At 41.3% G+C, this 12,963-nt stretch overlaps 1 protein-coding gene across 4 annotated transcripts in view; it reads left to right on the forward strand.

The window, feature by feature from the left end:
* The window catches only part of ST7 (suppression of tumorigenicity 7), a 106,959-nt gene that overhangs the window by 61,822 nt on the left and 32,174 nt on the right, over positions 1 to 12,963 (forward strand). For all 4 annotated transcript variants that reach the window (XM_081877989.1, XM_081877990.1, XM_081877991.1 and 1 more), the window contains exons 2-6: positions 191 to 273; positions 8,034 to 8,193; positions 10,171 to 10,225; positions 11,564 to 11,679; positions 12,617 to 12,692. In XM_081877989.1, coding sequence (XP_081734115.1) covers positions 191 to 273; positions 8,034 to 8,193; positions 10,171 to 10,225; positions 11,564 to 11,679; positions 12,617 to 12,692 — 490 coding nt within the window. The remainder of the gene's footprint in view (positions 1 to 190; positions 274 to 8,033; positions 8,194 to 10,170; positions 10,226 to 11,563; positions 11,680 to 12,616; positions 12,693 to 12,963) is intronic.

Genomic DNA, 12,963 nt, shown 5'->3' on the forward strand with positions numbered 1-12,963 from the left:
GTCACGACTGGACCTAATGGTCAGGGGTCCCTTTACCTTTACCTTTAAGGTTTCGTATAGAATGCAACATGCTCTGGTTTCTGATGTTTTCAAAAAGCAAGAAATTTTCTTTTAACTTGACTTGCAAATGTTGGAACTGCAAAAGGTTAGAAAATGTCCTATATTAAGTGGTTTTCTTTTTCTCTTTTAGTGAGTATGTTTTTGAACACATTGACGCCCAAGTTCTACGTTGCTCTCACAGGAACTTCTTCATTAATATCGGGGCTTATTTTGGTGAGTAAAATTGTTGCATTTTAGTACTTCTGTCTATAAACTTTTGAACGTCAGATTCCACATGTAAAAAATAAATAAATCTGACCTTTCTTGCTATTTCGTCCCTACACACCTGCGTCCAACTTTGTGTCTCTGTGTACCTAAAAGAATTTGCATTTGCCATGGGCTGTGTGGTCTCTAGCATCTTCAAACCTAAAATTTCATTTTCGAAAGACAAAATTTGTGCCTTGCATGCTTCCATTTTCAGCTGTAGAGAGCTTCACTTGCCAACCTGTTTCTGTCAATCTTCTCATATTGGCCAATCCCATCTTTTAAATCCCTAGCCAATAGGAACCACCACAGCTTTTTCTGCAGCAGAGTCCAAAATCAGTACATTGTTTAAAATCCTGTTTATATTGTGCCATGCTACCCCAGTCTCCAAGGGATTTCAGGGGTTGCTTTAGCCCACAGTCTGTGTCTTCTGCAATGAGACACTGTGGAGACTGTGGTGTCTTTATGATATATGGTTTATTTACACATATATACAACCCGAGTCTACCAATTGGAAGCCGCGGAAGCCCCGTTGAACGTTTGGGTTCCAAAAGAACATTCACAAACAATCACTTCCAGGTTTGCGGCGTTCAGGAGTCAAAATGTCCGAGTTCCAGGGTGTTCAACAACCAAGGTACGACTGTAGTGGGTTTTGTTAAAGGTCCTGGACCTCAATTCACTGAAGGTAACTCCACCCTGAGCATTATATTGGGTATCTTCCTGAGAAAGTTTTTTTTAAAAGAAAGCTTAGTCACCTAAAGCAGTCATCAGAAGAGCATCCTTATTGAGCTTGACTTCTGTCACTGGAACACTCTAGTAGACTGACTGCCAGCAGCTCTTCAGGGGTTCAAGAGGGGTTCAAGAGACCTACCTGGAGATACCAAGGACTGGACCTTAGACTTTTTGCCTGCTGTGGAATTCATGCCTTCCACGTGTTCCAATGCATGCCAAAAGGCCATGCAAACAATGTGTTCACCAGAGCTGCAATCTCTCTTCAGCGCCTCTCGCTGCTACTTAAGGCTTATTCACAAAAGAAATCTCTGAAGAATAACGACATTTGCCAAAGGGTTTAGAGACCTTCCTTCCCTTGCTGTTGTTGTTTTCAAGCAAGAGGGAAATCATTACGGAATTAATTACTGTATCCTGAGTATTCCTTGAACAGATAGCACCTCAAGGCATATGGTTAGCCTTCAGAGAAATCAAAACTTCCCTTGTAGGTGTGAACAAAAGAGGCTTGGAGAGTAGATACTATAGGAAGAGGAGCTGTCTGTTGTTTTTTAAAGAGACCCAACAATTAGGACAGTAAGATGAAGGCTTTCAAAGCACAACTTGGCCATTTTTGCAGGAATTCATAAAGAGAAATTAGTGTTTGGCTGCCTTCCGTTTCATATGAAAATAACAATGATACTAATAACTTTAAACTGAAAGTGATTAAGAATATTCACATTGTTTTAATTTATCAGCCGTTCATTACATTGCATTAAGAAAATTCAGTGGTGATGGGGAAGCAGTCCCTTGCTATTTCATTTCTTGTACTGCTGGCTCAGGGATATTGGCAGTTATATTAATTTATATTTTTTATCATTTTGTTATGCCTTTTTTAGAAACAAAGTTGATAGATACTGAAATTGTTCAATTTTTTGTTTTAACCACACTGAATAATTATTTAAGTAATAACTGTAAACTGCTTCGGTTGCTGCCAAGCCAGGACACAAGTATGAAGATGAGTGATAGTCCTGCACTCGATGGTGCTAAAAAGTTATGCTTGGCTGTAGTAGGTGGGCAGGATATGACAAGGGCATGTGATCTCTGAGGCATGTAACCCAACATAAGGAGAAAGCAGCTGGCTTACAGCTGCATCCTTTGCAAACACAGTTTGGGCCAGAGGTCCAGTAAATGTAGGGAAAAGGGTCAGATGCCACTGCTGCATTAGTGCTACTGCCGTTTACACTACGGCATTACGATTTGCTTTGTGCTGTGATGTACGTTGTTCATGTAAGGTTACTGAGAAGGGGTAGAGAAAGTGCCGAGGTCAGTTTGGGCTCCCCTCACATTCTTCTCTCTTCTGCTGCTTCTTTGGCGATCACTTGTAGCCGAGTAAGATTGTCTTCCATCAACACAGTTTTAACAAGGAGTCTGTAAGTGACTGTGGAGGCCAATTCTGGATCCACACGTCCTTCCACAGTGGGGACATTGGTTTCCTGGTGAGAGTTGATCATGGTGTGGATTTGCCAAGCTTGCCTTCCTCTTAGCACATTTCTCCCTTGCATCCTGAGTTTGAGTGTCTTCAAAGCCCATGGCACCTTTGGTAAAGGCTGTTCTCCAATTGGCAAGTGTTTCCCAATTGTTGGTGTTTATACTACATTTTTTAAGATTTGCCTTGAGACAGTCTTTAAACCTGTTTTGTTGACCACCAGCATTTACGCTTTCCATTTTTAAGTTCAGAATAGAGTAGTTGCTTTGGAAGACGATAATCAGGGCAATGGTTTGAACCACCCTCGAAAAAGGGGCCAAGTATTTCATTTATTAAAGAAGGAACATCTAGACGTAATCTGTTTACAAGAAACTCACATTGCCAGGATACATAGAAAACTTTTAATAAACAAGAGATTAGGACAAGAATTTATATCATCAGATAGAGTCAAGAAAAGAGGAGTTGTGATTTATGTCAAGGAAAAATTTGAACCAAAACTGATCTTTAAGGATGACCAAGGAAGATACCTGGCAGTGGAAATCCAAATTTATGGAGAAAAAATATTGATTGTTGGAGTTTATGCACCAAATGAGGGGAAGGCTGAATTCTTCAAGAAGTTGCATGAGACTTTAATGGACTTTTTGGACTTTAAAATTATAATGATGGGTGACATGAATGGAGTCGTCTCTATAAACATGGATAAGGCCCAAAGACAAACAATATCTAATGACGGAAGACTACCAAAGACTTTTTTTGACCTGACTGACACTATGGATCTGATCGATATTTGGAGAACTAGGAACCCTCTGGAAAGGGAGGGGACTTTCTTCTCTGAAGCAAAAATGACATGGACTAGAATTGATCAAATATGGATTTCTAGTAATCTGGCATCAAAGGTTAAAAAAACAGAAATCTGCCCAAAGACCTGCTCTGACCATAATGCTGTCAAGATGGAAATGAAACTGACAACAGCTGGAACCTTTAGATGGAGAATGAATGACACTCTCTTTGGAGATGGGGAAATTTGCAAAAAGGCCCAAGAAACACTTAAAGACTACTTCGAGATCAATTTGAGATCAGATACAGAAAAAAGAATCATTTGGGACGCAAGTAAAGCCGTGATGCGTGGCTTCCTAATACAACAGAATTCAATAAAGAGGAAAAAGCAGAATGAGAAGAAAGAGAAAATTTGGAATCTAATAAAAGAAGGGGAGAAGAAATTGAGATCTAAGCCTAAATCCCAGGAGATATTAAGAGAAATAAAATTCTATCAAACACAATATATGGAATTGACGAACCAGGAAATAGAATGGAAAATTAAACAAATGAGACAAAAGACTTTTGAATCTGCAGATAAATGTGGGAAGCTACTGTCTTGGCAACTGAAAAAGAGACAAAAATTGAATACAGTGACATCACTCGAAGTAGATGGGAAGTTTATTAATAAACCAAATGAGATAAGTAATTGTTTTCAAAGTTTCTTTAAGAAATTATACAAACAAGGGCCAAAAAATGAACAGGAGATAGAAGAATTTATTGGAAAATACGGACTATCAAAAATCTCTGAAAACAACAGAAGGAGTTTAAACGAGAAAATTACAGATCAAGAAATAGAGAGTGCCATCCAGGATATGAAGCTGGGAAAATCACCAGGACCAGATGGATTAACTGCGAGATATTATAAAGTATTGAAGGATTGGTTAATACAACCATTGAAAGAAGTCTGCAATCAAATTTTGGAGGGGAAAAAGGCTCCCGAATCGTGGAAGGAAGCATTCATCTCACTTATACCAAAGACAGAAACTGAGAAACATCAAGTCAAGAATTACCGCCCTATATCACTTTTGAACGTGGATTATAAAATTTTTGCAGACATTCTAGCAAAAAGATTCAAAAAAGTGCTGTTAGAGGAGATTCACAGGGACCAAACAGGCTTTCTACCAGGCAGGCATTTGTCAGACAATGTGAGGAATATTATAGATATTCTAGAACTTTTGGAAACTGACATAAATAGAAAAGCTGTTTTGATTTTTGTGGATGCAGAGAAAGCCTTTGACAATATTTGTTGGAGCTTTATGAAGAGGAATCTCCAAGGAATGGGGGTAGGCAAGAACTTTGAAAATGGTATAAGTGCAATTTATTCTGAGCAAAAGGCCAAACTTATTGTAAATGGTATGGTTATGGATGAAATTCCAATAGAGAAAGGGACACGACAGGGATGCCCAATTTCCCCTCTATTGTTTATATCGGTACTGGAGGTTTTCCTTAACATGATTAGAAGAGACCAGCTGGTTAAAGGTATACAGGTCGGAACTAAACATTATAAGCTAAGAGCATTTGCAGATGACCTAGTTTTGACACTACAACAGCCAGAAACTAGTACAAAAAGAGTTTTGGAACTTATTGAAATATTTGGTCAGGTAGCAGGTTTTAAATTGAATAAACACAAGACAAAGGTGTTGGAAAAAAATCTCACGGTGGGGGAAAAAGATAGTTTTCAAAGAGAAACGGGTTTGGAAATTACTAAAAAGGTAAAATATCTGGGGGTGAACTTAACATCTAAGAATGTGAATCTATTTAAAGATAATTATGAGAAATGCTGGGCTGAAGTGAAGAAAGATTTCGATATATGGTCAAGATTGAGACTTTCCTTGTTAGGCCGAATTGCTGTAATTAAGATGAATGTATTGCCGAGATTGTTGTTTTTGTTCCAGACATTGCAAATTTTAGATAAGATGGACTGTTTCAAGAAGTGGCAGAAAGATATATCTAAATTTGTCTGGCAGGGCAGAAAACCCAGAATTAAATTTAAGATTTTGACTGATGCAAAGGATAGAGGGGGCTTTGCCCTGCCGGACTTAAAACTTTACTATGAAGCAGCAGCTTTTTGCTGGCTGAAACCATGGCTACTTCTTGAGAATACAGACATTCTGGACCTGGAAGGCTATGATAATAGTTTTGGTTGGCATGCATATTTATGGTATGACAAGGTAAAGGTACATAGAAATTTTAAAAATCATATTATTAGGAAAGCATTGTATAATGTATGGAATCGATATAAAGATTTGTTTGAAAGTAAAACCCCCAGGTGGCTGTCACCAATGGAAGCTAAGGCGGTAAAAAGATTGAACATGGATACAGACTGGCCAAAATATTGTGAAATTGTAGAATATGATGGTGAAAAGCTGAAACTACAGAGTTTTGAGAAATTGAAACCTAAAGTCCGAGACTGGTTACATTATTACCAGATTAATGAAACTTTTAAGCAGGACAGAAAACTAGGATTTCAGAAGGAGAGGTCAAAGTTAGAAACAGAATTGCTAGAACCCAATACTAAGAATTTGTCTAGAATGTATAATCTGCTGCTAAAATGGAACACACAAGATGAAACGGTTAAATCAGCCATGATTAAGTGGGCACAAGATATTGGTCATGATATTATGTTTGCTGACTGGGAGCAGTTATGGACCACAGGTATTAAATTTACGGCATGTAGTGCCCTGAAAGAGAACATAATGAAAATGATCTATAGGTGGTACATGACCCCAGTCAAGCTTGCAAAGATATATCATTTGCCCAATAATAATTGCTGGAAGTGTAATGAATGTGAAGGAACTTTTTATCACCTTTGGTGGACCTGCCCAAAGATTAAGGCCTACTGGGAAATGATCTATAATGAAATTAAGAAAATCCTTAAGTGGACATTTGTAAAGAAACCGGAGGCTTTTCTCTTGGGCATGGTCGGCCAATTGGTACCAAAGAAAGATAGGACCTTTTTTATGTACGCAACAACAGCAGCAAGAATCCTTTTGGCGAAGTACTGGAAGACTAAAGAACTACCTACTCTGGAAGAATGGCAGACCAAGGTGACTGAATTTATGGGACTGGCAGAGATGACCGGCAGAATCCGTGACCAGAAGAAAGAGACAGTGGAGGAGGACTGGAAAAAATTTAAAATCTATCTTAAAAATTGTTGTAAAATTTCGGAATGTTAAGATGTCAGGGGATTGGACACTAAGAATTACAGCTATAAATCGAAATTTATAAAGCAGAAATTCTTTTTAAAGAGAATTAAATATAAAAATGGGATGAAGAATTGCTAAAAATTTTGAAATTTGGATGCAGTGAAGGGGAGGTTTGGGGAAGTCGCATTATGTTTGTTTTGTTTTTTCTTTATGTTGTAAAATCAATAAAAATTATTATAAAAAAAAAAAAAAAAAAAAGACGATAATCAGGCATCCGCACAACATGACCAGTCCAACGAAGTTGATGTTGAAGAATCACCCCAAACAGATATTTAATTCACATAACTCACCCCAAGCAGATATTCAATGGAGATCCTATTCAGGATATAGAAAAGAGCGCTGTATGCAAACATTCCCCTTTTAATTCTGCAACCTATTTGCGGACATAGTGATGTATGGAAGTGAGAGCTGGACCATAAAGAAGGCTGATCGGGGAAGAATTGATGCTTTTGAATTATGGTGCTGGAGAAGACTCTTGAGAGTCCTATGGACTGCAAGAAGATCAAACCTATCCATTCTGAAGGAAATCAGCCCTGAGTGCTCACTGGAAGGACAGATCCTGAAGCTGAGGGTCCAGTACTTTGGCCACCTCATGAGAGGAGACGACTCCCTGGAAAAGACCCTGATGTTGGGAAAGATGGAGGGCACAAGGAGAAGGGGATGACAGAGGACGAGATGGTTGGACAGTGTTCTCGAAGCTACCAGCATGAGTTTGACCAAACTGTGGGAGGTAGTGGAAGACAGGAGTGCCTGGCGTGCTCTGGTCCATGGGGTCACAAAGAGTCGGACACGACTAAACAACAACAACAACATTTGCAGACAGAGAAGTTTTAGGGGGTGCCATTTCACCAAATTTCTCCAGTTTCACTGGGGTGGGACTTGTCAGCAGAAGTCACGGAGCTGCTTTCTCCCCCCCCCCCTCGGCTGCCCAAAGTTGTTGATGTTGCAACCATGTTGAGCAGCGTGGTCACCATTTTTCACTCTCTACAATATTGCATCTTTCCAGGACATTTTGGAGGTGGGGGAGGCAAATGGCAACCAACACACACACAAAAATGGTGGAGAATATCCAGAGCAAATTCTGCGGTAGATCTTCTTTTTCCAGAGGGTGAGAAAATGAAAAAAAAAAAATTATGAAAGGGACAGAAACCAGCAAAGAAGCCTCTTCGTAATAACTGGCCAGGCATTTCCCTTTTAGAATATAACGTTGACTTCTATGAATTGGACCATTCAGCCCAGTATTGTCTGTTTGGACTGGCAGCAGCTCTTGAATATTTCAGGCCTTTCTTAGCTCTGCTACCTGAGCTGCTTTAACTCAGGTTATGATTTATAAAGCAACACCGCATATACTGACGGCACTGTATAAAGAATAAATAAGGATAACAATTCATCCAAAAAATACCTTTAAATATAGAATCAGAGCTTAAAAGAAAACACAAGTGGCCAGTGGGAATTACTTTGGAGTTAAGGAAAGCAAACTAATAAATGCACATATTCACTTCTGTTTTTAGATATTTGAGTGGTGGTATTTTCGCAAGTATGGGACCTCGTTCATTGAGCAAGTCTCGGTGAGCCACTTGCGCCCTCTGCTGGGAGGGGTGGACAGCAACTCTCCCAACAACTCAAGTACAAGCAACGGGGATTCTGATGCAAATCGGCAGAGCGTCTCAGGTAAGACAATTCCGCTTGTCCTGCGCAGATTGTTAACTATAATAGTATGTCCTTTTAAAATGCAAGAATGATCATGGGTTATGTTTATTACTATTGACAGCAAACCTGCAATGTCCTGGGTTCTTTTGTTTTGTTTTGTTTTGTTTTGTTTTGTTTTGTTTTGTTTTGTTTTGTTTTGTTTTGTTTTGTTTTGTTTTGTTTTGTTTTGTTTTGTTTTGTTTTAAGTGTTCTATTATCGCTCATGTTCCAGCCTTCAGGTATGGATGCTGATCTCAGAGGCATCTTGGGGTCCTTCAGCCAGTGGCTTCCTAGGGGAAGTGAGTTACTGCCTCCAATCGATTTGTAGCTTGTTTTATTCTGGCAGAGGAAGCAGAACAACTTTGCAAGAACTCGAATAGCATATCACTTCAGAAGCCACCTAGAGCAAACGATTAGCTGCATATCTTCTCACCTGCAAGCTTCCATTTTTGACTTTGAAATGGAACAGTGTTAGCAGTTGACTTAAAAATGAAACATGAGTGGTTTTAGGAATGAATTTATTCACCAAGTCGACTTTTCCCCAGTTGAATCTGCTCCTAGTGTTACTTCATCCTGGTGTCAGACTTTAGAATATATTTTAGCTGTTCTGGCTAATAATAATAATAATGATGATGATAATAAAAAAAATTATTTATACCCTGCCCTCCCTGGCCAGAGCCGGGCTCAGGGTGGCTAACACCAGTAAAATTACAATAAAAACATAATAGGGGGAAAGAAACCAATTTTAAATACAGGTTAAAATGCAATTTAAAATGCAGCCTCATTTTAAAAGTAGCCCATAGATCAAAACCGTAAGGGGAGTGAAACATAAGGGTTAGGCTGAGTCCAAACCAAAGGCCAGGTGGAACAGCTGTGTCTTGCAGGCCCTGCGGAAAGATGTCAAGTCCTGCAGGGCCCTAGTCTCTTGACAGAGCGTTCCACCAAGTCGGGGCCAGTACTGAAAAGGCCCTGGCCCTAGTTGAGACCAATCTAACCACCTTGTGACCTGGGATCTCCAAAGTGTTGTCATTTGTGGACCTTAAGGTCCTCTGCGGGGCATACCAGGAGAGGCAGTCCCATAGGTATGTATAATATGTATTCCCTATCCCACCCCCCCAAAATGCCATCATAACAAAAGATATCCATGCTTTTCCTATGAGTGCATTTGCAACAACAAATAAACTGCAACACCACCAGTGGTGGGAGCTCAGGTAATCATTGCCCGCCCCCCCGGCCACTGGCTATAGTGCCACATGTTTATATCTATAAGCCAGGAAAGTCAATATGATATAAATCACATCTAAACATACATCGCTCCCCAAAGTCTTATTTAACTGCCATGAGTCCCTGTCAAAAACTGTGGGAACTCTAATAAACCCCCTCTACAACAATCTCATGATTCTTATAAATTAGCATACTAATTAATTTACACGCACTTTCTGCTGAAGGTAGATGAATTTCCAGCACCTGCTACTTCCCTCTTCTAGGTAATACTACTTGTACTGGGCAGGTTATTCAGACATACAAATCTATGTCCCGCAACATAGTCTTTGGTTTTGGGAGCAGAACATTGCTGGCAACAACTGCCTTCTGGGCCATTTTACAGTTAGAAATAGGAGGGCTGTGAAGAATCTCTTTCTGAAATCTTGGGAGGACTGTCGCCATCAAAGCAGACAATGCAAGGACTGATGGAACAGTGGTCTGATTCAGCTTCATTTGTTCATATACGTACTAATAATTCATTGGATCACAGAAGCACTCCAGATGTATATACTGTGGGCAAATCACAGGCCCTCCAATGGTGCCCATCTGTTAGATACCACCTGTATATTCGCCTGGTATTCTTTTAGATGCTTGGAATGCACCTGGAATGACTTAATTTGAAGGCAATTTTGTTTTCAAATAAACAATAGCATTAACTGGTAATTAGAAGGCGTATATATTTTTCCATTGTTACAGAATGCAAAGTCTGGCGAAATCCACTAAACCTGTTTAGAGGAGCTGAATATAACCGGTAAGTGCTGCACAGAATTGTCATTCAAGCACAGTAGCCACTTTTGAGCACTCGTTCATTGTCACAGAAGGACTTGGGGCCTTATCCGAGCAGCACAGTGGACAGGTTTCACATATATTGTATTTTTAATCCTTGTTGGAAGCCACCCGGAGTGGCTGGGGTAACCCATCCAGATGGGCGTGGTACAAATAATAAATTATTATTATAATTATTATATGCATTCACACTTAACACTAAACCATGGCTTAGTACAGGGCCAGAAACCCCTCCCCTTTTTTTTTAGCCTGAAAGCTGCATTTCCCCTAGGGTGGAGAGCCATGGGCCTAGTGGGTCAAAAGTGCAACAACTCCAGACCTCTTTATCCAGTCCATGGGACACCCCCCCCCCGCCAGCTCTCTCCATAGCCACTCCCTCTTTTCCTAAACCACACCCCTCACCCACCTTGCTAAACATCAGGGGCAGACCTTGGTAATACGGCGCGATGTGCAAGGCCAAAATTTGACACCACCCAGTCAAGTCCTCGCACTGCCTTCCCAAACCCAGATAAGTGAGATGCTGGGCTTTGGGAAGGAGGCATATGAGGGTCCTGACAGGCTCCTAGAGGCCGCCCACCTCCTTCCTGAAGCTGGGAAAGCACTAACTAGGCTTTGGAAGGAAGTGGGATGACTTTAGGACCTGGTCAGAGTCCTCATGCCTTTGGGAAGGAAGCAGGAAAGCACCTTCTGAGCTGGGTGCCCTGTGCGGTGGGGGGGGGCATTGCCCTAAATCTGCCTCCTTGAGTATTTTTTGCCTGGCTGGAATGCATCCTTGAATTCTGACAATGACTCTCACTTGCCTGGATAGAGGATATACAGGGTCTTGAGTGTATGTAGAAACTAGCCTACTGTACAAAGGTTGAATTTTTATTCACTGATTCACCCACTTTTGCTTCTGGTCCTACTCACCCCTTCCTTCTGAAGGTTGCCCAGAAGGAAATGCAAAGATATATATTCTCTCTCTCTCTCTCTCTCTCTCTCTCTCTCTCTCTCTCTCACACACACACACACACACACACACACACACACATATTCTCCATCCAGGTAAGCGGGAGGCAATATCTGTGGTTTAGGGACAAATTCCAGCCTAGAAAGAACCTTTGGGAGCAGAGCTGTGAGAAGCACGGGGAGAGGTCTGATTGGGCACCCATTTCGGTAGGATGAAGAGTGCTTGGTATATCCAGTAGGATGAAAAGGGTATGAGAAGATTTGGAATTTGGAATGGCCCATGGGGAAGATCTTCCGATGAATTTGCGATGGCGGCTTCTGCTATTTCTTGTACTCTCTTTTATACTCTCTCCAGGTATACCTGGGTGACGGGAAGGGAACCTCTGACATACTACGATATGAATCTTTCAGCGCAAGATCACCAGACGTTCTTCACGTGCGATACAGACCACTTAAGGCCTGCAGATGCCAGTAAGGAGTTTACTAATAAGTGTGCTTGGAAACGTATGGCTTGGAGTGAATAGCAAAGTTTACTTCCAAGAAAATAGGGACAAGGTGTCTCGGATCACCAAACTGTTGTCTTTGCTTCTGTCTAAACTGCTTGCTTGGAGTGCTTGTCTAAATTACGGTTCTCAGCACTTCAGATTTGAAGTGTGAGTGTGTTGAAGGATCTTAGTTAGAACCTGTTGAATATAGCAGAGCATACGCAGACTGTCCAGAAGCAGTCAGTTCCCATCATCCCTGACCACTGGTCTTGTTAGCTGGGAGTGATGGGAGTTGTAGTCCAAAAACAGCTGGAGGCCCAAGTTTGGGAAACCCTGCTGTAGTACAAGAGATGGGGGCTTGTGGTCTGCAGGCCAGATTTGGACCAGCATAGGTCCCGATTTGGCCTGCGAGGCCATTTTCCCCAAACCTCACCCACTTTCCCCATATATCCAGTGTGACGTCAGGAAGTAGAGATGTAGCTGGATCAGATGTGTGACCTGAGCTCCTCCCTGTGGGGGGAGCTCAGCCACACAGCCAATCACTGCAGAAAGGAGATGAGCACAGGGCAAATCAATGTTCAAGGGACTTTGGCAGGTGGGCAGGGCACCCTACCTGCCCATCATCTGAGATAAGTTGATCGACAGATGGGTTGTCCTGCCCACTTGCCAAATCTGGTTTCCATTGTTGATTTCTGAGCAAACCATCCTTGGCACATTTTCCTGTAGTTTCCTTTAACATTGACTGCACAGATGTAAGGTTCCTCTTTTTCTGGACACATTAAAAGAGTAAACCTGAGGTTTGGAGAGAAGGTGCGTCGAGACATTTGCCTGATAAAATGCCCCAACGGAATGCTTGACTACAGTTGCGTCCTGTCAAATCACCCCCTCTATTTTTATTTATTTTTAAATACTTTGCTCAACAGTAATGCAAAAAGCGTGGAGGGAGAGAAATCCGCAGGCCAGAATTTCTGCAGCGCACGAAGCCTTAGAGTTAAATGAGTAAGTATATCAACAGTCGTTTGAAAATGTTTTTGCTTGATCATGATCAGGGGTGGGAAACTTACAGCCTTGGGGACCAAATGTGGCCCTCCAAGCCTCTTATTTGGCCCCTAGAACTCTCCCCAGCCATGCACTTCAATGGCCCTGTTCCATGCTCTCCTTGGGTACCTTAATGTCTTATTGAACTGTGATACTGCCTCATGTTTGTTGAGAAGGATGGAGGACGGTGTAGCAACCTCTGGCTTTTGTGAGTGGCTGTGATGCAGCCTAC

This window comes from Podarcis erhardii (assembly GCF_964252035.2).
Source record: "Podarcis erhardii genome assembly, chromosome: 10".
NCBI classification, from domain to species: domain Eukaryota; kingdom Metazoa; phylum Chordata; class Lepidosauria; order Squamata; family Lacertidae; genus Podarcis; species Podarcis erhardii.